The 25,512-nt window shown below is 40.3% G+C and overlaps 2 protein-coding genes across 1 annotated transcript; both read right to left on the bottom strand.

Annotated features, from left to right (window-relative positions):
• LOC124199241 (putative gustatory receptor 28b) overlaps positions 1–25,512 on the bottom strand; it is an 86,406-nt gene that overhangs the window by 54,323 nt on the left and 6,571 nt on the right.
• Positions 8,823–11,513, bottom strand: LOC124200539. The gene has a single exon (XM_046596809.1). It carries the CDS (start codon positions 11,511–11,513, stop codon positions 8,823–8,825), a length of 2,691 nt encoding a protein of 896 aa, XP_046452765.1.

The following is a 25,512-nucleotide window of genomic DNA, read 5'->3' on the forward strand; positions in this document are numbered from 1 at the left end:
TGCACCATTTGGTTCATTATCCAAGGATTATTCGCTAGATTGGGCCACTTGGAGCATTTTGGTGTATGCGTTACGAGGCAAAACATAGTTATTTTAAACAACTGCAGAGAAGAATCAGGAATTACATTAACGTCCCTAAAACATTATCACACAGGCATTAGCAGTGGCAATGCCAATAGTTTCTATCGTCCGGTAACAAATTGTTATCGTTTAAGTATTCCGTTCAATCACGTTTCAAACAACGCCTTCTTTCTTCCATGAAATGTGCTGGACAAATAGCAATTCTTCTTAATATCATGATTTTATCTGTGAATGTTGATGTTTTCAAATGGATTAAGATTGGTTCTACATTGTTTAAAGCTGGGACCACCATAATACTTGTGATGTGTCAGTCAGGTTTGCATCAATTTGGACGTATAGTAAATATTGTAAGGTATCTGGAGCAAATAATATTTGTGTGTGAAATGCTTCATACTGTATCATTTGATGAACATTTTCAAGCTTTCAAGGTTAAAAAAAGGACAGATCAATTTCATATGGCTTTGTCTTTAGATGATTTAAGTGATTTTAATGTGTATCGTTCACACACTCCATCTTTGTGTCGCACATTTCTTGATCACGAATTTGTTGTTACTAAAACTGAAGTGTCGCAATTAATGTGTAGGGATGAATAAACTCAATTAAGTATAAATACATTGAACTTGAAATAAAAAAAATTATTTTTTTATCAGATATATAATAGTGATGGATATTACTACATACTACATAGAGTTACAGTTTCCTTGACGACCATGACAATTTTAGGGGTTAGTTACCAGAAAGAGGTGGTCCAGAAAGGGTGGTTCACACTTTCAGGGGGTTAAAACTATATAAATGAAATGTGTACCAATATTAGGGGATAACTACCTGTTTTTGGTATGGCTAATTACCAGAAATCGGGAATCTTTTTTTAACAGTGTATCGTCTACAACCAGCTGCATTTACGCGCTACGAAAAACATCAGAAAATTACGGCAGCCGGTTCCCCGACGTAGCCGACTCAGTAAAAACATCTACGTCGACAATTATTTGGATTCTACAGAAACAGAAGAAGAAGCTATCACAAGAATGTCTCAGCATTGTTAAAGTTTGGTGGCTTCAACATGGTCCAATGGCTCTCATCCTCCCGATCTGTCCTAGCCACCGTCGATCATTCCGATCTTTCACGATCACTCGATCTCGATGCTGACAAACTCTCAATCGAACGGACTCTTGGCTTCTATGGAATTTTCAACATGACTCATTCTACTTTAAATCTTCAATCAAAATCCAAGCCAAAGACAAACGTGAGGTGCTCCAAGAAGTAGCTTCCGTTTTTTACCCACTCGGATTTCTCTCTCCAATTGTAATAACAACCAAAATACTACTTCAAGACATTTGGCGATCCGGCGCTGATTGGGATGATCCACTACCTCCTACACTGCTAGAAATTTGGATGGCATGGACAAAAGCACTTTCAGCAATCGCTTCCATCAAGATTCCGTGCTGCTTCCGACTACAAGAAAAACCCATCTCCTATGAGCTTCATTTCTGTTCCGCCACATTCGAGCTTGGTTTCGGCGTCTGTGTCTACCTACATTTCTATTCAATCCGCTTTTGGAGCTACAAGGTGCAGTGCTAGGCGTTCGACTATGTGACCCAGCCATCAAGGAGCTTGGACCCATCGCAACGCAAGTAGTCTACTGGTGCGATTCCCAAACTGTTCTCCAATGGATCCATTCAAAATCGTGCAAATATCATGCGTTTGTCGCACACCAAATCACCGAAATTCTTGACAAAAGTGCCGCTTCTCAGTGGCGCCACATCCCAGGTGAATTGAATCCGACCAACGATTGTTAGAATGGCATTCCCGCTACTTATCTCTTAACTCAACACAGAAAGTTCCACGGCCCAGATTTTCTCGCCTTACCTCAATCTTCTTGGCCCTCAACAAGCGTAATAATAGAACCATCATCAGACGATCCCGAAGTATCACCGGCAAAATGGGTCGGCTACATTCAATTTACCCACGACCATCCCGTCTTTAACTTAATCCAAAACTTGTCAAATCTACACAAGTTGAAGCGCATCCTCGCTTGACTACTCCAGTTGGTCAACAATCGTCACATCAATTCAAAAAATCGACAGTTTTCTCCTTATGTCAAAGCTCCTGAACTTCGTGAAGCACTCCGATTCATTATTTGATTTGATCAACGGCATTTCTTCGACGACGAGTTCATGTGTTTGGCCAAAGGACGACCAGTGCCAACAGCTTCATCACTAGCCAATCTTACAACATTTTTAGATCCCTTTGGAATCATCAGAGTTGGTAATTGGCTACAGCAAGCGTCTCTTCCGGAAGATACTAATCATCCAATTGTGTTGTCTTCCGACAGTCAACTGTCAACAGTGGTCATAACTGATACACACAAACGTATCATTCATGCAACAACAGAGCCAACTAATGATGCATGAACTGGACGAACACGATTTACATTATTTACGATAATGATTTGAAAAGTCGTAAAATCAAGGATGAAAAGTCAATATTGCTTCAAATTCAAAAAGTATAGGCACGATTGTTCGAATGGTGTTGATAATTAAACTAAAATGTGCCCGGAAACCCCAAAATCGTGTGCTCTCTCAACAGTCAAATCATGTCTTGACCCTTTATCTAAATGAAAAGGGTTAAATAGGGATTTATTTTTTAAAAAATTAAAAAGAAAGCTTTTTTTTTGTCATAATTACATTCATTTTCTTGACTACATTCTACATTTTTTGTTGTCGAAAAAGGTTCTTAAGTTGTTTTCACATAATTTGACCATCGAGATGGCTGGCAATTGCACCAACACTGATTTTTTGTAATTGACGCACAATTATCAAAGTGCATTAAATATGCACAAACTGTCTGATATGCTACTATAAATTATAAATTGTAAGTTCTTACAGACTTTACTTCCTTTATTTGGATCAGTTCAACAAACAAGCTTACTCCGAGTGATTATTTTGCAGCAAAATAAATGGCATAGAGCAACAAAGAAGTAAGGGAAGATCCGAAGATCTGTTGCTGCCTGTGATAACGTAAGTTTTTGTCATTCAATGTATACCTGTAACCGTGAACTAAAAAAAAGTTGCACAACAAATCCAGTCACTGCTATATTTTTAACAACTTAATCGTGCACCGACCTTGGCTGTTTCAAGATGTAAGTTTTTATTGTCTGAGTGGTATTCGAACCGAATAACTAAAAAAGTTTAACTTTAGATCGATGACTCAAATTACCATGGCTGTGATATTGGCTGTGGCCAGACGGATCCAGTATAAACTGAAAAGAACAAACCAGATAGTCTTCATTGGAAGAAGGAATCCCCCTCGTAGGATAAGTTCACTGCTCGCAAATTAAAAATGAAGGTTGCAGCTAAGAAAGTGGCACTGGAGTGGGCTTTACTAATCAAGAAGTTTGTTAAAACCCCAAATTATTTTCATTTCTCAGACTTCTCTCTACCAATATCAACTCTAATTAAGTAGCAGAACAAATTTCAAATTTCAATGTCGCCTTGTCTGCAAGCTTGGCAACACTAGTGAAGTTACTTCCGTGCTTCTTGTTTGGCAGTTAATAACAACAAATCTTTTACACAATTATTGTTTGTCAATAGATAAGGCACATAAGATAAAACGAAATCATCAGTAAAAACGGTAGAAACTTCGTGCCAATTTACAAAAAAGAAGAAAAGATCTCACGACTTGAAGCTCAATTGATTGAATTTAAACTTCATCATACGCAAAAAGATGCTGTAAATCCAACGAACGGAAAAATGTTCATTTGAAACTTCTTGTTTGATAAAATTTAATTAAAATTCCCTGTCCAACATCAAACACTTATTTAATAAAAATTTCTTTATCTGTAAATAAAAAATTGTTTGATAACAATTCTTGTTGCATAACAAGTATCCTACTAAAGTGATATGTAGGATGAATGTTTTTAGATAATGTGTACTGACGGAACTTTTACGCGACGTAATTACACATTTAGTGCAACAAACAGAATACTGCACACGACTTTATTAATGCATCAGGAATTGAACTTTGACCTTTTATTAAGTTACAATTCGACGAGGCATCTAGAAGCACGCATGTCAAGTTCGGAAACACGAACCGATAAAAGGTAAACGCAATTAAAACTAAATATAAAAACAATAGGGTGCGAAAGCAACAAAATCCAAATACATTTTGGTAAAGCGAATAGCAAAGTAAACTGGCTAAACTCCTATGCCATCTTGTGGTAAAATGAGAAAAGTAGCTAACTGCTATATGTTAGATTTTAAATTACAAACCGGTATTGAAAATGAATAGTAAATGAACTAAATAGCTAAATAAATTATATGCAGTTTTTTTAAATAACTATTATGAAATTTGTGTCAAAAACTTCCAAGAGGGAAAATTATCGGAAATCCGACCCCTCGCTTCGCTCGCCACTTGCAAGTTTCCCTTTAGGTACGACCTTTTTTGATTTTTTTCTATTCTTATTATTTTTGAAACTTATTTAATAACATTTTACATTCTTATTATGGTTTTATGTTTTATTTCTTTCTGCAATTTTTTTCGAATAACATATATCAATATCATTCCCAGAATTCCTTTGAGAGGAACAGCACATTCTTATCGAATGTTGATGAAATATAATTTTTTTTGTATCAATCCTTAGCGACTGTGCTTAGCACACTAAAGGTTACGAGTTCAAATCTTGGGACGGGTGAAGTGAAAAGTAAGCGAAATTAAGGGCAAAAATTTATGAAAAAAACTTGCACGACGTCAAATAATCGGAACTATGCCATAGCAGTTGACGCAAAGTAATATATTATGAAAGGTGCCACTGTGTGCCCGTTTCCGAATAATTGGACGGATCACACGGGGGTCAAGGGGGCAACCGTGAAAGAAGTTGCATGCCTGACCCGCTGTATAGAGATGTCACGATATGATGTTATTACTTCATGAGAGTTCCTGAGTCGGTCCAAACGGAACACTCCCTTATGGAAATGTTGGATGGAATTTCATTGTTGTTAACAAATAGTAGGTTGTGTTCCAGCGGTTGGCTCTTGAATGTACTTTAATAACTGCGCGTCTCTATATCAGTCCTAATACCCTTCCCTTGAAGCGGGTAAATTCCATGTGGATATCAGTGAAAGTGAGAGTGCGGAAGTGAAAGTTTGAGTGCAGTGCCAGTGCACTCTTTTGAATTTCGTCGAATGAAAGTGTTGTGCGCTCTAAATGTGTTATCGTTGGTGCTGCGGTCATGACCTTATGGGATAGGTTTGCAATTAAAGAGTCCTTTAAATAAAATCCCCACGAGGAAGAAAATTATCGCGAATTGGAGCAAGAAAAGGGAATTTGTTCATGTAGTTTTTATATCTAGCCAATTGCGGCGAAACTTTTTTTTATACTTTTTTGTGATGGATTTGGCGTGCCATAGAAAGAAGCAAGAATTTTCGACATGTGCATGAAAACAATGCAATGCTAACGACATCTAACTTCAATCAAAGTGACCGTTTTGCCAAATTTTCTTTTATGGGAAAAATAAATTATTAGCTTACATCGGCTTGCGTGCGTTAGCAAGGTATCCGATGTGTGACGACGTTCCGTAATCCGCCCACGGCCGTTAGATAAAACTTTGGGATCTGGCCAGTCAGAGATTTCACCACCTCTGGTGAAAGTATTCGTATTCAAACGACAATTTTTGACACTCAGAAGTATTCACAAGTTTCTCTTTTGACAAATTAGAACATTGTTAGCCCCATGGTGATTGGATTATATTGATTGCGAACACATAGCGAACAATTTGTTTACACGCAATCGCTCTTATTGCCTTTTTATCTCAGCATAAAATTGAAAACGAAGTATGAAATTGACGGTAAGTTAATAATGGTTATAACCCTAAGGGATTATTCTTCAAGCATATTTCGTTGGCGTGTGTACAACAAATCAAATAAGCTTTTTTAATGGCATTTTCATTATTCAAGCGATTTTCTATTTTGAGTCTGCCGTCTCTCATGACGGTCTATTACATACGTATTCCATGATTTTAATAGACTGCGTATAAAACAAAAGGCTTCTCACGATGATATTTTCCCCAAACTTTTAATGCATGCATTTAAAAAAGGGAATCCGACCAATCGTTCTTCGTTTTTATTCAATGTTGTGATGGCTTCCGGAAAACTGCAATTTATTTACTAAACCTCCAAACTAAAAAAATTACGCCGGTTCTTTTAATCATTTTTGTGAAGTTTATTTTCTTGATAACATTAACTATTCATCGTGTCGTGAAAAGCCATGGGCCTAAATGTGAAAATTCCTTAACCTTTGTTTACTTTTGTTTTCATAGCTTGCATTTTGAATGTGACATCTAGTGACTAGATGACGGAACATTTTTCCAGTTGACGTAGGTTAACTATGGAACGCAAAATGACCCCATAGAATAATAGTTTTCGTCTAGTGCTATTTATTTTATAAATCACTCAAATAATATACAACTGCGTGACGTCATCTAGTGGTTTCAGCCCATTAGAATATTTTTCAGAATATTTTTTTTTTCCTTTAGCCCGGGCAGTGGCCTGGGTTTTCATGGCCTGGGTTACAGCCCTAGTGTTGACGAGGAGAGGAAGGGTTGTTGTCGAACAGAGAATTGAAGATTTTAGATATGAGGAAAATTGACCGCCTGATTTGTGCAGGTGGCAAGCAAAGCACATGAAGTTCATTTTGACACTTATGATTAAATTCCAGCTAAAATGGGTTGAAGTCTTGTGTATCGGTATCCTGTGACTCATTTAAGATTCATGTTCAGGAAGGATTATTATTTGGTAATTCATTTGCGTGGGAAATTATGGTGTTATGGATAGAATTTTTGTTGTAAAGAATTGAATTTTAAAAGGATTATGTAATATCCACTATTATTACTGGTTAAAAAAATTTAGTAGAAAAATATTAATTTAAAGTAGAAGTTAGATAAATTAAAATGTAAAAGGTACCTTTACATTAAACTGCCTAGTTTATTTTTCAATGTCACTGGTATTTGTAGGTTTATTTATTTTATAATTATTAAATTATTTTCAAGTAAGATAAATCTTGTTAGATCCAATAACTATTTTACAAAAATAACCACTAAAACAAATAATGAAATGTATTTCTTGCAGTAATGGAATTAGGCAATGCTGACATTAACTCATACTAATGTTAGACTTAATTTAACACAGTGTGTGCATATATAATGCACTAAGTAAACTGTACATCAATTACAAAATCTGAGTGTTGGTCAGCCATCTCGATGGTCAGGTGGGAAAACTACAAGAACCTTCTTCGACAACCAAACACGTGTATTCAAGGAAATCAAAGAGTTTATGCTATAAAAGACAGCTTTTTCTGCTTGTGTGTTTGTGTTTGGATTATATTGTCTCTTTACACCTTTTTTTTTAAGTTGGGTACTTCTGGGTGGCACACATTGTTTTTTTATTTGAATCTGATTGTTCAACTCTCCATGATTTGAATTTGACTGTTTTCACTCAATTTTTTTAAGTCTTTCATTTTCTAATTCTAAATTCGAGTATTTTCACCTAAATTTTTGTTATTGAAGACCCCTGACGTTTTTTTTTACAATTTGATTCTCGAATGTCTTTCGGGATCATATTTTTGTAATTGAATTAGGTAATACTTGCACGCGACGTAATTACACATCAGTTCGTTAGTTTTGGTATCGAAACATGTTATATTTACAGAATTTAGGTGTTTTAAATATTTTTTTGTTGAACAACAAATTTTGGTTGCATAAGTATTTTGAGGGCAGGAAATAGCGATGGAAAATTTAACAAAGAGGAAGTTTTCAATTTAGCCTAAAACTTTTCCCACTTGTTTGGATGCAAATGTTTTGCATCTTATCGACTTTTTTTCACCGTATCGTGAAGTCTCAACCCACACAGTAAAGCTTTAAGCCGGAATATCTCGTGTTCTTTAGTTTTCAGCTTTGCACGAAGACTTTATCGTTTTTGGACTCAAATTTCCGTTTCATCTTATGCGTCTTTGTCTATTGAATAACAATAAATGATTTGAATTAGATTTGTTGTTAACTTAAAAACAAGAAACATGGTAGTACCTCCTCGAAGTTGCCAAGCTCGCAAAATAGGTGGCATTGAAACCTGTGATTCGTTCTGATATTTTAGTTGATTTTCGTAGACAGCCATCTGGGACTTGATAGGGGTTTTTGCAAACTTTTTAATCAGCAATTCCCTCTCCGCTGCCACTTTCTTAGCTCCGATCTTCCTTTTTAATTGTCAAGCAGCGGAGTAATCGGCTGGCTCATATTTCTTCCTCATGCATAGAAGATTTATTTCACCAATTTAGTGACAACGATATATCTGACAAATTAAAAACGAAGAGTGCGGGAGAAAACATAAAATACGGGACTTGTTTTTTAGATACGATGACAAAAAAATAAATGGGACGTGAGAAGAGCGAGAGAAGAGGAGGAGGGACGTATGGAAATGTGACGTGTAACAAGAGGACGGGAAGAGAGATAGTGAAGGGTGAAAATGAATGGAGTGAGGAATGAAATGGCGAAAATTAATGAACGGAGGGGGCAGGTCGATCATTACGACGGATGTGATCAGTGATGATTCGGACGGACCCACGGATTGCCAGGAGCCGACACTTACGACGAAGGGCCGTCCAGGCACCCGGACGGATGGCTAGTGCAGCAGCGATGGAGTTGTTCGATGGGAGCCACGATCCAAGAGCCCCAATCACGAATGGGAAGGTAGGTCCTAGGTGCACAGGTCCGTGGGCAGCAGGTGGGCACGGAAAACCTCTAATTTTTGCCAGGGGGCCAGATCGGAGTCGGCTAACAAGGTGAGCTTGCCAGGAAGGTAAGAAGCCGGGCGGAACGTGAGGCGGGTGCCCATTGGGACCCCAACTTCATGCTCACCTGCGGCCATCGAGCGAATCGGGACTCCACGGATGTGCAGGCTGGCATCGGGATCCGCCTTGCCCTTGGAGATGGTAAGAAAGGAGCACTTGGCTGCATTAAATCGGAGGCCAAGAGCAGCCGCCACAACCATCATGGCGTCTAGAGTTGGCTGTAGGTCCTCAGGGGAGGGGCCGACCAACGAAATGTCGTCGGTGTAAGCAGTGGCTTTGAGGTAGGCGCAGAAAAGTAGAAAGCCACTGTTCTGAGGACTCTTGGCGCAGCGCAGGAGAGGCTCAGCTGCAAGATTTAAAATAATTGAGCTCAGGCCGTCCCCTTGACGGACGCCAGATGTGGGTCTGATGGACACGATTTCGCTCCCGACAACAAATTCAAAGATGTTATCCGAATAAATATCCCCCAGGATATTCCTGAGGGCATCCTGGATTGGTAAGCTGGAAAAAAGCTGGTAGAGGAAGTCGTGAGGAAGGGATCCGAAAGCATTCACCAGATCCAGCCAGCAGATGGTATGGTTTCTCTTTTTCAGTTTTGCCTGCTCTATGGCGCACTCAAGGAGCATCGTATATTCCTGAATGCCGTGTGCACCTGGGAGAAACCCTTTCTTTTCCAGGGATAGCCACGAGTTGTAACACGCGACCGTTGTAAGTCTAGAAGAGATGGAGCATGAGAAGAGTTTGTACAGTGTAGACAGAAGGGTGATGGGGCGGAAATTGCCGTAGTCTTCGGTTGCTCCCTTCTTGTAAACCGGAATCGTGCGGGCAGCTTTCCATGAAGTCGGGACGCCGAATTGCCAAACCGCGCGGTAGAGTAGTTCCAGTAGGCGGCCATCAGGGTCAAGTCGGCTGATATCCTTGTACTCAACGCCGTCGGCTCCTGGCGCAGCGTTAGACGCGAGCTTGAGCTTCCATGCTATCTCTTCCTTGGAAAGGGGGCTGGCTAGGCCGTTGGATTCGTCGTCGGATGGTTGGGTCCAGTTGCAGCTGTCATAGGTGCTTCTTGCTTCTTGAATGGCGCTAGGATCTGGGCCTAGCTGTTCGTAAGCGCCGCGCAAGAACGAAGCTGCCGACTCAGTTGAGCCGGTGTAGCACTGTGAGGACTCACCCAAAACCTTCCTAACTGCGCGCCGGGGGTAGCGTTTGAAAAGGGCTTGAAGCTCGCTGGCCGCTTCCCATCGCTTGGAGTTGTTCTTCTTTCTGATTTGTTGTTGTTGTCTGGACTGGCCGCGCCTACGGTGTGGAGGGCTATCTGTTGGTGGATTGGGACGGCGGGGCAATCTGTCGGCGGAACGTGCAGGTGATTCGGCTTTCAATGTAAGCCTGTGCCAGTCGGCTGCAAGGCCATCGGAAATTATGTTTAACTCTTCCCTAGAAGAACAGTTAAAAATAATTGGGGCCCAGTGATTCAAGAAAAGACCCCCCGGGGAGATTTCATCTTCCTCCTGTTCCTCAACATCAGACTCGGAAGAAACTGGAGAAGTGATGAAATTCACTGCGCGTTGTTGGAGACTGGAGATTGAGCCCACCGATTCATTCAGGATCGCCTCAGTGTCAGAGGTAGGCCAGCTAGACCCCCCGTAAGGGGGAGAAACGACAGCAGCAGCGGCAAGGGGAGAGCCTGGAGAATGGTGGCACAGTAGTGTCACGTGAGCTTGAGCGTCCTCAGCTGTTTGGATGACTGGAGATGGAGTGGCCAGCAAGGGGCTGGCGTTGGGGTCACGTGAGTCTGGAGTGGTGGAAGTGTCGTCTTCATCAGGTGAGTGCTGTGGGCTGCATGCCGGAGGTGAAATTGTCGGAGTGGAAGTGAAAAGCCTTCCTGAGCTGGAAGGGCGACATGATGGTTTGCAGTACTGTCGGCTGCCCGACGTGCGTGAAAAGGTGTTGTAGCAGGCTGTGTTGTGACAAAGGACGAGAGTCGCAGCCTTTCGTAGCGCACGGCCAATGGGAGTAACAGCCCGGAGGGCTCGGGCTTGGTACGTAAGTGGGGACGGGGCCCAAGAAGGAAAGAGTGGAGACGAAAGAGCCAATTGTGGATCGTCTAGGTCTCCGTGGGAGATGCGTGGTGGCTGAATGATTGTAGTTGGTCTAGGAGATCGATTGGTCGGTGGAGGCGTCGAATATGGCCGAACGTTTGGAGGAGAACGAGCCGGAAGTTGTACGTTGACGCCTACAATGCATGCTGGCTGAGTGGTGGAGGGAGGAGCAGGATCACGACGGGGTCTGCCAAAGCCTGTCGTGGGAGGAGAGCAGCCTGGATGTGGTGATTGGATCCATGAATCATCCCCTGCCTTGCGAGTAGGGATGTCATCCGGCGACTCATAGTAGGTTGGCGCAGGAGTATGAGTAGTTGTAGTCCTCACAGTGTCCAAAGAGGCACAGTTAGCAACCCCAGCCAGGGCACCATTCCTGGCGGCCTGTTTAGCAGCCGCACGGGCAATGACAGAAGGGTAGCAGCGGTTGGAGCAATACTTTTTCTTGTCATTGTGGCAGATGAAGGTGTTTCTGCAGGCGCTGTTGCCACAGGCTTTCTCCATGTCGACGGATTGAATGGATGGTGAGAGAAAGAGATGATGATGATGATGAAGTCCGAGGAGCAATGATGCCCCAGGTCGGTGTAGTTGGTTTGGTGTAGTAGGAGAGAGCTGTAATCGGAAAGACGGCTGGCGCCCGGCTGATTAGTTAGTATATCTAGCTGTTAGACATTGTCTTGCCCGAGGTGAGTGATGACGGTGGGAGCATCAAATGATTCCAAAATCAAAATGGCTAAAATTGTCTCGATAGAAGAGATAGAATTCAAACTCGGGGATCATTATTCCATTATTCCTCAATGCTGAAAATCATTCTAGCATACCCCAGTGGCAGCTGCCATCTAGTAGCGTTGTTGGAGTGCTGGGCGGAGGCCACCTGGTAGTAACGTCTATGTGTTTTGTATAATTTCTCTAACACTGGATAAGGAGGGCCAAAGCCAATATCCCATCCATGGTCGTTGGAGGCATCAATCTAGAATTGAAATTTTTTAGTTATTTTTCGTTTCGAATACTACTCGGACAATAAAAACTTACTTCATGAAAGAGCCAAGGCTTGTGGACAATTAAGGTGTTAAAAATGTAGCCGTGGTTGGAACGGCTATGCAACATTTATTTTATTTCCCTGTCGCAAGAACATTGGATGACGAGTTCTGTTGTTGTCATTCTTAGCAGCTAAGCTGCTCTTATTTATTGGTTTTTAAATCTCATTTTCGTGCTGCAAAATATTCACTCAAAGGAAGCATGTTTGATACGCTGATGATCCAAATAAAGAAGTAAAAACTGTAAAAAATTGAAAAAATTGAGAATTTAGTTACATATTTTCCTTATGGACATTTCATTCCTGTTGAAGATCTCGTTAGATGATATGTGGTTGGCCTTGGGGTCTTGTTGTTCAGTCATCTCTACGTTGTAAGGCCAACTGAAATCTAAAGTAATAATCGTTGAAAATTAATATTTTAAGGGATCTTAAGTTTGATTAGTCGAGGAAGACGATATTGTTGAGGCGGCATGATCCAGACACCAGTGAAAAAATTTTAAATATGCTTTGTTCGAGCTTTCGAAGAGTACAATCAGAGCTCAGGAATCTCCTAAGGAACGATATATCCACGTGAAGATAAAGTCCTTCTTTGTGGCGAACGGCATCGGATTCGTGCTCTAATTACCTCTTACTTGAAGCAGGCATAAGCATGAAAAAGTTGGGTTAACGTCGTATCGTTTTCCTTGACGACCCGTTACGTGAAATTTTCGAGTCGAGTGCCTCCCATCACGCATTTAGCATAATCTTTAATGGATGACAATAATAAACAATTAATAACATTACTTCACATAACAGAAATGTAATGCAATGTTATACTTACATCATCTTTAATAAATCTTTGTCAACACAAGAGTTAAATACAAAAAGGGTTCTTCCGGGTTTTTCTCAATCAAAATGATTCATTATATTGTTCTTGAGCTTCAGTTTTCGTCAGTATCGTTTTGTTCAACCATATTGATAAAATATATGAAAATGAGGCGGGCGGTAAGGCCAATCCGAGCGATGCCAACCAGATGACTGCAAAGTGCTGATGATGCAAAACGGTTTCGATTTCGGGCCAGCCACGTTCGACTGGACAGGATTGACAATCAGCAAATTGTACCGATCGAAACTGAGCGCTGTTTAGCGTGAAAACGGAAACAGAAACGCCAACCCAACCGATGTGTCCTGCGATGAGAAAATCAACGACAATTACACCGTTATAAATGGATGCTTGAATAAGAAAAGTTGTGTTACCTTTAACTGGCATCATCCAACCGGAATTTTTTTTGAAACCGTAAGTTTTTTTTGAAATTGTAAAGAATTTTCTGTTGTCATTAAAAAGAACCATTGAATACTTTAAAAAATAATAATAGTGGATTTTATTCTATTATGGGAGCTCAAACAGTTGAAAGCGTATATTGCAGAAACTTAACAAATCTTTCCAGTTATGCGGGTATAAAGCTCAATTCTATCATAATCAATTTGCAGATCATTTGAGTCTGCCTTCAGATTTCCAGAAATCGATTGGGTTATAATACGTAAAGTCATAGTCAACTTATTTCTTTTTGCAGAGAAAAACGAAGTTTCGCAAAAAAAATATTCCTATTCCCTTCGAGGATCAATATAGGATTATATCAAATGATGAATTAATGGGATCTGGAGTAGTCAATCTGAGATGCTATCTGAATTTGAAAAGAGGGAATGAAATATGGTTGAAGATTTTGGCATATCTGCATCAGGAGGGGGCAAATTATGTGGAGATTATTCCAATAACTTTAATGGCTTTCTCTTATTACAGGAAAATTCTTTTGAAACACATGGAAATCTTACATTATACATTACTTAAACTGCAGGAAAAAGTAAAATGGGGACTGAACTTATTAGGTTGAGTCTATTACCACGACTTTTCCGTCTGTTTTTAGTTACGCGATGGCGATAAAAGAGAACAACTGTAACTGTCTTTCTATATAATAAGTTTCGATTTTCCTAATTTAATGAACAGTGATTTCAGGATTTCAAACCTTTGGGCTTTTATTATCTGGTGAGTTTGACACATTATCTGCTCAAGAAAAGAACAGGAGCTATCATTTGCCAAGGAACTTAAGTAAATCCTTCATTTTAAAAATCTTTTCTATTAATATTACACAAATTGCGTAATATTAAAGCTAAAATTTCTTGCTTAATAGTCCTACAATGAGTTCGACCCTATTGCAAGTAAAATAAATGCTGCTTAGCCAAGCGGGTCTGCTCAGAGGATTTTCAATATCAATTCCAGGATTTTCTAGAGAGCAACCTTAAAGGCTCCACTTTCTCCTGGTATGTTGCCCTGAGAGCGACTCAACAGTGTTTTTACTGCAGCCATTGCTTCTTCTTTGAGTAACATTCACACTCAGCTCTTTCCAGTTCAGGTTCAAATGCAAGCTTTACCGCACCAGTCCCAGGATGCTCAGCAGTCCAAGCCCAGTCGGCCACACTCAACAGCAACATGAGGGGTCTGGCTCATGGGACTGGTTCCTCCTCCTTCAGCGCACCTGCAACTTTGAATCCTTCACTTAGCCGGCCTCTGTCTACTCCATTCTAGAGAGCAACCTATACGAGTATACGGTCATTTCTTGCCATTCTGATACCGTTGATATCCAGCACCAGGTAAAATTAACACATTTGTGTATAGTACATATCATCGTTAAAATCATTTTGTTTTGTTTTGAGGTATTAAGGTATGTCTTTTAAAATAAATTAAATGAATTTTTATTCATGCAAGTCCTTGAATACCAGGTAATAGAGAAAGTTAGGATTCGCCTGCATCAACAAGATCGTTTTGACACATTTTGATGACACCTTCATGAGGGGGAGGGGTTGGTTGCTGGGCCTACATTTCATTGTTAATAAATTTGTGTTGCTTATAGTTTGACTATAATGATATATTAATATACTACATTGTTCCACAGTTCTTACTATTCTAATATTCTTGTTTTTCGTGTATGTTGTCTCAAAAGAACTTAAAATCTTTAATTTGGTCATTCCTAGTTTTTCCCAACAATTTCTTGGATGTTTAATGTTGACTTTAGCTACCAAATATCAGCATTATGGCCCCTAACTTGTGGATGCATGTGTAACAAGTAAGCATAACAAATAACATTATGATTTTACTACCACATATTTTAGAAAATTTATGAAAAATATTATAAGTAAGGATACACAACGGTTTTATTTTACAGGTTCTCTTGTGGCTGTCTGGATGACTCTCACCTGTTACTGGGACTTGAAGCAGTTATTCTTTTTACAAGTGTCAATGATCAGGAATAACCGGACATTTCCGCACCAACTAGTTGGTTAGTCTATTATTATACCAGGGGTACAGGGTACACATAAGGAAAGTTGCACCCAGGTTGCAGTGGCAAACAAAATATTCCCCTTGCATGTGTGTTGTAAATTATTTAGGAAAAATTGAAAAGGATAGCTTCTTGGGGATTTTTCTTTTTTTTTAATTTATGGTAAAACTTTACCGTTACATTGTTTCTTGGGTTAATTTGAATTTGATAACAGTTAGTGGCTGTTTTCAATAAAAAAATTTACAACATACCAAAATGCTTCTGGTTATTCTACTATGTTGATCAGCACAGACGCAGTAAGATGTTTTTAAATAGCCGTAAGTATTTACTTCAAACATGGCTCATCCTGCGCAGATTCAAGCGTGATGTTGCCACTCCACTCCTCATGGAACTAAAATGGTTGCCCTTCAAGCTTCGCATCAATTTCAAAGCCACAACTCTCGCCTTCCGCTGTCGTCTCTCTCCCCCACTCGCAACGGTCTATCTCTCTTCTCTTCTTTCCGCTTACACCCCAGCACGATCCTTAAGGTCCTCTAGCACTACCTCCCTCCTGGTCCCCCGCGCCCTACTTGCATCATACGGCGAAAGATCCTCCTCTTTTCTTGGTCCTACACTTCTCAATTCTCTCCCACCCACCATCACTAGCTCGACCACCCTCGGCTCCTTCAAAGCGAAACTAAAGACCCACCTCCTCCGTATCGCATTTCCCCAATGAAATTGTTTGTTCCAATAACCGATGACTGTACTTCAGCGTCATTTGTAGTATGCTTGCATGATAAGTGCGCTATATAAATACATTTTGCATACATACATACATACATAATTTTGAAAAATTATCGGAGACGGAGATCGTCTTTGCCGAATCTGAATTATTCCGGCGCGCTCAACTTTCCGCCTTCCCCGACCACTAAAAAAATTTAAAGAACAAGAAAGAAGTAGAATGCAGTTCCAGTTTCATCAAGTTATTGCCCTTCATTGACCAGAGTTCTAAGCGTAGGCGGTAGGATAGAAAACGCGCCAGTGCCGCCCGAAAACCACCACCCTTACGATATTACGATTTATTACACGATTATTCTTCCGGCCCGCGTCAGAGTAACAGCTGCTGATCTATAGTCAATATTATGACTTCGCCAACTCTACTACAGAAAGAACCTTCCATTAAGTTCGCAAACTGTACTGGATCCAAGGCAGAATAAAAGCAGTGAGAAGAATTCTCAACAAATGCTTCAAATGCAAGCAACTCAACGACAAAGCCATATGATGTCTCTTCCTCCTGATTACCGCCTGAAGCCATTTTACCCCGCCTTCACACACACCGGAGTATATTTTTTATGCGTACAACGTCACTATTTTTCGCCGCAAGGTGAAACGCTGGACTTGTTTGTTTACCTGTATGTCTTCAAGGACCGTACATTTGGAAATGACTTATGCGCTCGACACCTCATCATTCATCAATTGTATCGAATACCGTCGCACGACCCCCACGCATTATCATAGTGATTACGGCACCAACTTTGTTGGAGCCGTTCGTGAATTATAGGAGTGTCTCCAACGGAGGGATCACTTGGCTCTACTCGACGGAGTAAAAAGAAGAAATGTGATCTAGAGTTTCAACCCTCTCGCAGCGCCACACTTCGGTGGAGTCTGGGAATGGCTCGTCCAGTCGCCAAAACGCGCTCTTCATTTCGTTTTAAACGAATAAACGTTAACGGATGACATTCCGTCAACGGCGCTCGTCCAAGTAGAAAAGCTCCTGAACTCACTTATGTGAGCGTCAATCCGGTGGATCCCGAACCAATCACGCCGAATCATCTTCTTCTCGGCCATGAAAATCCCTAAATTCCATTCGACCTTTTTTCGACGCCAGCGACATGACATCAAAGCGAAAATACCGTACCGTTCAGTACCTCACCGATTGTTTTTGGAGACGCTGGATGAAGAAGTATTTGCCTGGCCTTGCTGAACGAAATAAATGGCTATACGGTCAAAAAAAACTCAACATGGGCGACATTGTTATCATCATTGATCCCGACACACCCCGTGGAAAATGGCCCATCGCTCGAGTCGTCGAGGTCTTCACCGGTCAAGACGGAGTCCTCAGATTTGCAATCTTCCGCCTCCGTTCATCCACCAACATAACCGAACTACACCGTTTGGCTGTGAAGCTCTGCCTGCTAGAGTCGTGGGATGCGGAGGATGCGTCTGCTTTCGAACGCAGGGCCAGCAATGAACTGGATCCCGTGACCCCCCCTTCCCAAAATGTCAGCAGCGGCTTCCTTTTCCCCCCTATCACGCAAGATGCTGGATCGGAGGAGGGGGGAGAAAATCGAAATGGCGAAAAAAGAATTATCGGCCAATTTAGTGTTTTTTTTTTAATTTTTCTTGCTTGATGTGCACCAAGCTAATCGTTCTCGTTGTCCGTTAGTGTGTCTTGCTTGTCTGCCATTGTTCAAACGTGCATGTCGTCTTAACTTTTTATGTGCCGTTGTAGCTCTGTCTCAAAATTTAAACCAACACAAAAAAAAGCAGTCTGGTAAAACAAGGCCCAACTATTTCAGTTTAATTCGTATCCCAAACACATGGGGTATTTGGTGAAAAATGGGGTGTACACCTTGTTGGAAAAGGGGGATTGGCTCAAGGTTATGGATGAGTTGAATGGGTTGTACGGTCTTGCAAATGAATGTGAATTGCTCCATACCCCAGGTTTTGGGGACTTCGGGAGGAGGATTGAGGTAGAGGCAAATGTTCCCTCCCCCCCCCCCCCACAAGGGCAGAAATTGACATACTACCAGGTTTCAATCCCTGTTTTGAAGTAATAGGGGCGTTTCTGGTCAGGCCCAGACCATGAAAAATTCTTTTGTTGGTGCAGAGATCAGAATGAAAAGCGGGCCAATAGTGAAAAGTTTGATGTGGATTCAAGGCCCAGTAAAGTGGGGAAGAGAAAGTGGTGGAAAGAAAAAAAAATGTCATAATCTTTATTTTTATAGTTCAAATTCAATGAAAAGTTCCAAACACAGAAAATAATAGTTTTTTTTCCTTTCGTTCATAAAAAATTAATCAAGAAACAACCTAGAAAATTTATGAACACGGACCATTTATAGTGTGTAATACTATAAATCATTTGTTATGTAATAATGTATAACACTTTTGGAAAGTCCAGAAATTAAAATAATGTGTCATGGAATAGAAATCATGAAAAAAGTAATAATGTTCCTTGTTCTCAGACACTTCAAGAAGTTCTGAATCCAGACGTTGATATATTAAAAAATAAAGCTATAAATAATATACAATTTACGTTTTTAGAAAACCTTGAAAAGAATTGCGAATCTAGTTATTAGGATAATTCTCGTATAGTATGAAAAATTAAGACGTTTAGTAGTGAAGTTTGAGGCTAGAAATTATGAAAGAATTCAGAATTATTTAAGCATCCAAAGAACAAGATAATACTACAGCATCAAGATTAGAAAACATTCATTGAGTAATAGTTTATTAATGAATACAATAGTTTTCTTGGATCCATATCCCTATTATAAATTAAATAGAGGATTAATTATGTAACCCATAAGTAGCAGTATTGGAGCCGCAGGGATTGAGAGTTAGGATTCTAAGTTTTCGTACAAGAAATTGCAAGGTTATATCTAATGGACAGATAGTCCCATTGTAAAAATAAAACTTGTTTTATAAATGTTATATTGGGGGCATTTATTACGTTTTATTTATCAGGATTGATTATCATGAATATTAGATGACAAAACAATTGGATCTTAAAAAACAATTCTAACATACTTTTTTTTATTATTTACTGTTTAAGGGCATCGAATTGGACTCTTCTAGTCTTTTCATGGAGCTTCCAAAAAACGCTTTCAATGGCATGGTTGCCTTATACTGCGAGCTATCTGTTGTATTTTGCACAGATGCACTTACTTCGAATTTTGGTCGCCCACTACCGTCTTAACTTAACTGGTTTTACCTCAGCTCACAACAAAGTGCATGAAGCCGCCATCACGTTGGCCGAAGAAATTCGTCTGAAAATGGAACAGCTCCCAACATCGTCCAATCGCAGCAGCCTTACGAGTAATGAATGCTTAGTTGCCAATGCCTGTTACCATGTCGTTCCTATCAAGTCATTTTCATTCTTGAGCAACTAAGGCCAACTACTGAGGACGCCCATTCTTTCACCTCTGGAGGTATGCAGTTTGGTAATTTGTGTTCGAAAATTCATCAACGAGTAAATATGAGGTGGATCCAAATATATTACTACACCTTGAAAAAACTACCATCGATTTGTTTGAACATCTAACGAATCAAATTTTAAGTCGAGTAGGCGAGTTTGCAGCCGCATTAAAAAAACAGGCTATTGAGTACTCGAATATGATGGGTGTACCTTCTGAGTCCCCTTTATTGTGGGACCTGTCACACTCTACTTTTACTGTTCTTCAACGTGTAAGTGAAAAAACAAGAAAGGGACTCATCACATAAAAAGTAAACGGTCCTTTAACGTTAAATTTAGGCGTATACTTATGTATTTTTTTTTACTTGTTAGATGCCATCAGTGTACCAATCTAGATTTAATGTGGACAAATGTTGCATTACTACCCTTTTTACCCTAAACGAGCCTGTTAAAGAGCTGGAAATCATGGTAAGTGTCTCCCGGGCCCGTTTGTCTTATATCATCTCTCTAGCAAGTCAGTCTAATAAATCAGCGTTCACAATCATCATACTTGTGTCATCATCTTTTTTTCTTTACAACTCAATTCGGTAAGGTAAAATAGACACATTTCCTTCCAAACAAGGTTCTTCGAAACCTTTTTTGAACCTGTATATCTTGTAGACACTGATTGCAAAAACGAGAACGCCTTTCGGCAAAGCGTTCAAGTCTCTTTGAAAAAAAGACCCACTGACACTATCAAATCCAAAAACTCTTCTTGTCTTTCAAAATTAAAAACAATTGAGTTAAGTGTATGTGTGTGTGCTATTCGTCAATTCGTCTAGCCGTCATCGCCATTTTTTCGGGAAACCGCATGGCGGCCTGAGGCGTAAGAAAATCTGAGCCGCCTCACACACACACACACACACACTCAGCTGTAAACGCATTCACTCTTTGATTTTTTCCTAAATCGTAAAGCAATTGAAATATTTTCTCTTTCTCTCTCTCTCCCTGATCTCAAGTAAAAATTAAATCTAAAAAGTAAACAATCAGCTCTTCTCAGTTCTTCTTGCATTAAAATTTTTGTAGTTTATCTCCGCATTTCATTTCCTGCATTTAACCTTTTCTTTCTTCCTCACGCTCCACTCTAGTGGAGCTCCAAGTCGGGCTCCCTTTTCTTAGCATCATTCGGCCCGAAAAAAAGAGGAAGCGGCACCTGGCCCGCCTCCGCGGAGAAATCGCTCCATTGACAGGCACAATTTTGGAACCGCTCTACCACAACACTAGAGCGGGTTGGCGTGAGGAGTACTGCAACCGGCAGATCGTCCCGTGCACGGTCCCGTCAAACGATCCAGTCATCCTACCTCTATCACCTGAACAGCTGGCAATCAATCATTAACGGGTCTTTGCCAGATTCGCCGCATATGACCCTCCACCACGAACTTATTTCTCGACGCCGGCTGAGTTAGCTGAATTCAACAGGCTAAGAAACGGAGAAAAGTTGGAGAAAAAAGGTCAATCGAGAACATCACAATTGATGATAAGTAGCCAGCAGCAGTCATGATGCGACATCAGTTGATCAATCTACTGAGTCTACCTACTCCTGTGAAGTTTTTTCAAAGTACTTTTACCGGAAAGCCAGTTTAAGAAGTCTAGAAATCGTGCATATTCGTCGAAAAAAAATGCCGTCGACGGATGATCGCTGTGACAACTGTGTACCTCCAAACCACCTTCCAAAATACAAGAAGACTTCTAAAAAGGTCGCATCGCACTATCTTTCTGCATCGCAAATAAGTAACTTCCGGGTCGCATCCATTGAGATGTTTCTTAAAGTGTCTGCATTATTATTTATTATATTTCTTAAATCTAACCCAGGGTGCAAGGTGCCAAGGTACGTTTTTTAATAAAAACAGCAGTTTTATAAGTGATTTTCCACTCAAAAAGACCGTTTTGGGGGGTTGGAAATCATCGCTAGAGGTTGTAAAAATAAACAAATAGATGGAATTTGTTCAATATTGTTCTCCAAGTCGATTGGTGAAAACCACAATCGCTTAGCTATTGCCGTTTTTGAGATGTTAGCAAAAAACTGTGGAAGGTAGCCGAAATTTGGACTTTTTTTCATTTTCATAGTTTTTTTATACTCGGCTCAGAAGCCGAGATATTAACGATTGAATTTTGGAAAAAAAGCATCAAAATTTATTCGTTTTTCGGCCATGCTGGGCTTCATTCTATAATCAACCTAGCGCTCGCGAAAACAACATTTCCCCCTATTTGTCTTTAGGATCAATTGCCCGGTCTCCCTCATACGTCAGCCTACACCAATCGAGAGGAGGTATCTTGCTGTGCGTCGATCCCTGGATCCAGTATGAAAAGTTAACAATCCACAAGGCAGATGGCGACGAAACGGAGCGGTTCACTATCGCTGTTAATCAATACTCAGAAAATCTTATTAATTGAATATTTGAGGTAAAAGAAACATTTTTAAATCAAAGCTTATTCCTAAATAAATTAAATATAGCAGCCTGCGAATACTAGGGGATATATTTTTGCTGAATTATGTTTATCAATCTTTTTAAGAGATTATTCGTTACTCAATTATTCAATGTCTGTCATGAGCGCACGATAAACACAAAAATTTTCCCAGAATGATCAGTCTCTCTAGTGGTAGGCATAGCTACTACTTGTTAAGAGACGGGAAATTTTTGGATTTCTGTCTCTTTATTTTTATTATACCCCTAAACTTTAACAAACCAACACATTGTAGTACTTACAATGTAGATGAACTCTTTCTTCATCTTTTAGTTAAAGCCAGAAGGGCGTAAGTCAAGCGGCTATTTTTTCATAATTAAAAAAAAACCGGGCCCTTTTTTGAGAAGCGCCATATGGAATGCACGACAAACGCCCGAATTTTCGCTCGGCGAAACCGTACCCCTCTCCAAAAATCTTATCACTACAGCAACTAAGTTGCTAATAAAAAAATAATAACTAAAGTCGCGTAGCGCCATAAGACGGCATGCTAAAAGCGTCAAAGCGTACCCTGTACCAACTTCGCCGGTAGGTACTGTACGTTATAATTCTCTTCGTACCCCAATCCTTCTTACTTCTCGATCTAACAGCTCCAGAACCCGACCTCGTTCGAGCTCTCTCCTTCCTCGGCCGTCACCTTCCCCCCGTGCCCGTATACTGCCTTTTTACTCTACTTTTCTCTCATCATTGGTTTGATCGTTCCATAAACTACATAGATGCACCTTATGTCGTCTTTGTAAATTATTTAGGGGAGACCGGGGCTAGTTGGCCTAGGGGTAAGTCGCTCTTTTCCCTTTAATTTGGCGCCACTTGCAATCCGCAATTTTTCAAAATAGCCAAGTTGTTTATTTTTATCAATAGATGGTGTGTACCAAATTTTTTTTCGTCTGCACTTAAACCGTGACTTTTTAAAGCACACAAACGTTTTTCGTCACCCGCCAGTAGCTTTTTTTTCCCGGAGTGATTTCCTTTTCACGGTTCACGGTTTTCACGTGCAAGCAAGAGATTTGCTTTGACAAAAAGGTAATCCATTTAGCTAACTGGCAATCAATAGTTTTTTCAATTAAGTGTTCATTTAAGTAACTTATTTGAAAAGATGCTTTGACACCTACCCAAGGGGTAGGTTGGCCGTTTTTTTCTGGGGCAAGTTGGCCTGTTTCTAATAGCCCTGTCAAATTGTTCTCTTTCAGCTTTTTAGAAGATGAGAAACTATATAAGAAAAACTGAAAGAGGGAAGACCCCAATTGATGTAATCGAAAGAGCAGTTGACATGGTTCTCAATGAAGGAAAAAAAATTACAAGTGTTGGAATTATGTTCAATTTTCCAAGAAGAAGTTTAAGAAGATACGTTGACAGCAAGCAAAAAGCCAGTTTATCTACTATGGAAACAGAGGAAGAAGTTGTTCTTACTACTTGTAGTTCAAAACCCAAATATGGTTACTCAAGATTACGCCAGGTAATGAGTGCAGCATGTAGACATTGTAGTATTTGAACTAATCAGTGTAAAAATTTTGTCGTGCAGGTTTTCACTGATGAATTGGAGACTATCTTGGTTGAATATCTCCATCGTGCTGCAGATATTTATTATGGGCTTTCTCCAGTGGACGTAAGGAAGTTAGCTTTCCAGTTTGCTACAAAAATGAATCTGAAAATGCCCACGACTTGGATTGAAAAGTCTTTAGCTGGACCAGATTGGTTCAGTTCATTTCTCAAGAGACACAGTACGTTGTCAATTAGAAAACCAGAAGCTACCTCTTTGGCCAGGACCTCTTCCTTTAACAAACACAACTGCGACTTATTTTTTGACAACTATGAGAGACTGTTGAAAAGAGAAAACATCTCACTTGATTGTGTCTGGAATATGGATGAGACTGTAGAGTGACAACTGTTATGACACCTGAGAAGATAGTCGGTCGACGTGGCCAGAAGCAAATAGGTTAGTAGACTATTGTTTATATTTTTATAGAACATGCATAGATAAAATCAGTCGTTCTATTTGTTAACTAGGAGCAATCGTTTCAGCAGAGAGAGGGACTCTAGTTACTGTTTTTTGCGCAGTTTCAGCATTTGGAAACACAATTCCCCCCTTCTTTGTGTTCCCAAGGTAATTTGGAATTCTCTTTAGTCAGCATAGCCCTACGATTTATTGATTTATTCTTTAACTTAGAGTGAACTTCAAACCCTACTTTTTAAATGGAGGGCCTATGGGATGTGCAGGCACTGCCAACAAGTCTGGATGGATGAACGATTCCAGCATGGAATTATTTATGAAACATTATGTTCAGTTCGTGCGTCCATGCAAGGAAAAACTGGTTTTGTTGCTTCTTGATAACCACTCTTCACACATGTCCATCAACGCGTTGAACTTCGCAAAAGAAAACCACGTCCACTTCCTGTCATTCCCCGCGCACTGCTCTCATAGGCTGCAGCCACTCGATGTGTCGGTTTATGGCCCCATGAAAAAGTTCAACAGCAGCGCTGCTTCAGCATGGATGATTAACAATCCTGGCAAAACTATGTCCATTTATGAAATTCCTGGAATCGTTAGCAAATCGTATCCTCTTGCTGCTACCCCTATCAACATAACAGCTGGTTTTCGGCAGGCCGGAATCGTCCCATTTGATCGCGAAGGATTCCATTCAAAGGCCGACTACGATCCCGGTTTTGTTACTGATAGAATGGACACAACGACCGTTTCTTCAGTGGAAATAGAGATGCCACCGTTAGACGAACCTTTTTTCATTCCAATGGACATTTTCCCGGACCAAGTTGAGCTTTTTGTGGAGGCAGAAATTGAACAAAGGCCTATTGCTGAAGAGCCTCAAGTTCAAGAAAATTCTGTGAATTCTGAAAAGGAGCCTGGTGTAAGCCAACAACGTTTACAATCTGCTACTCCCATTTCCAGCCCAACTTCTTCTCGTTCATCTACACCGTCGATCCTACTTGAAGAGCTCCAACCATTTCCGAAAGCTGGGCCCCGCACAGCTCCAAAGAACAATGGGCGCCGGAAGAGAACGTCTGCAGTTTTAACTGACACTCCGGTTAAAAGTGTTATTGAAGCAGAGAAAGCCGCAGTGATAACCAAAGCAGCAAGGAAGGTTTTTCCACCTGAAAAATCGTCGAAGTCAGACAAAACTCAAGCTACCAAGAAGGGATCAAAACGAACGAAGAAGGAAGTCAAGGGAAAAGATTCATTTTGTCCAGAATGTGGAGTCAATTATTTGAACACAAAAGAAGATTCCATTCGTTGCACAACGAAAAAATGTGGTCAATGGGCCTGTGAGTCTTGTGTCGATGAAAGGGGAGAAGACGAAAATTCATACGTGTGTTCAAAATGTTGTGAAAAAAACGTAATGCCAACTTGCCCCAACTCATTGGGCAACTTACCCCGCCTCCGGGGTAAGTTGCCCGATTAAGGTGTCCCAATAAAACAGTTTATTAGGGAAGAATTTTACCTTTATTTCTTTTTTTTTTGACGCT

This window comes from Daphnia pulex, chromosome 8, assembly GCF_021134715.1.
Source record: "Daphnia pulex isolate KAP4 chromosome 8, ASM2113471v1".
Taxonomy (NCBI): domain Eukaryota; kingdom Metazoa; phylum Arthropoda; class Branchiopoda; order Diplostraca; family Daphniidae; genus Daphnia; species Daphnia pulex.

Excerpts from the sequence above, each read along its gene's own strand:
- LOC124200539 (XM_046596809.1), bottom strand. The coding sequence starts at position 11,513 with ATGGAGAAAGCCTGTGGCAACAGCGCCTGCAGAAACACCTTCATCTGC.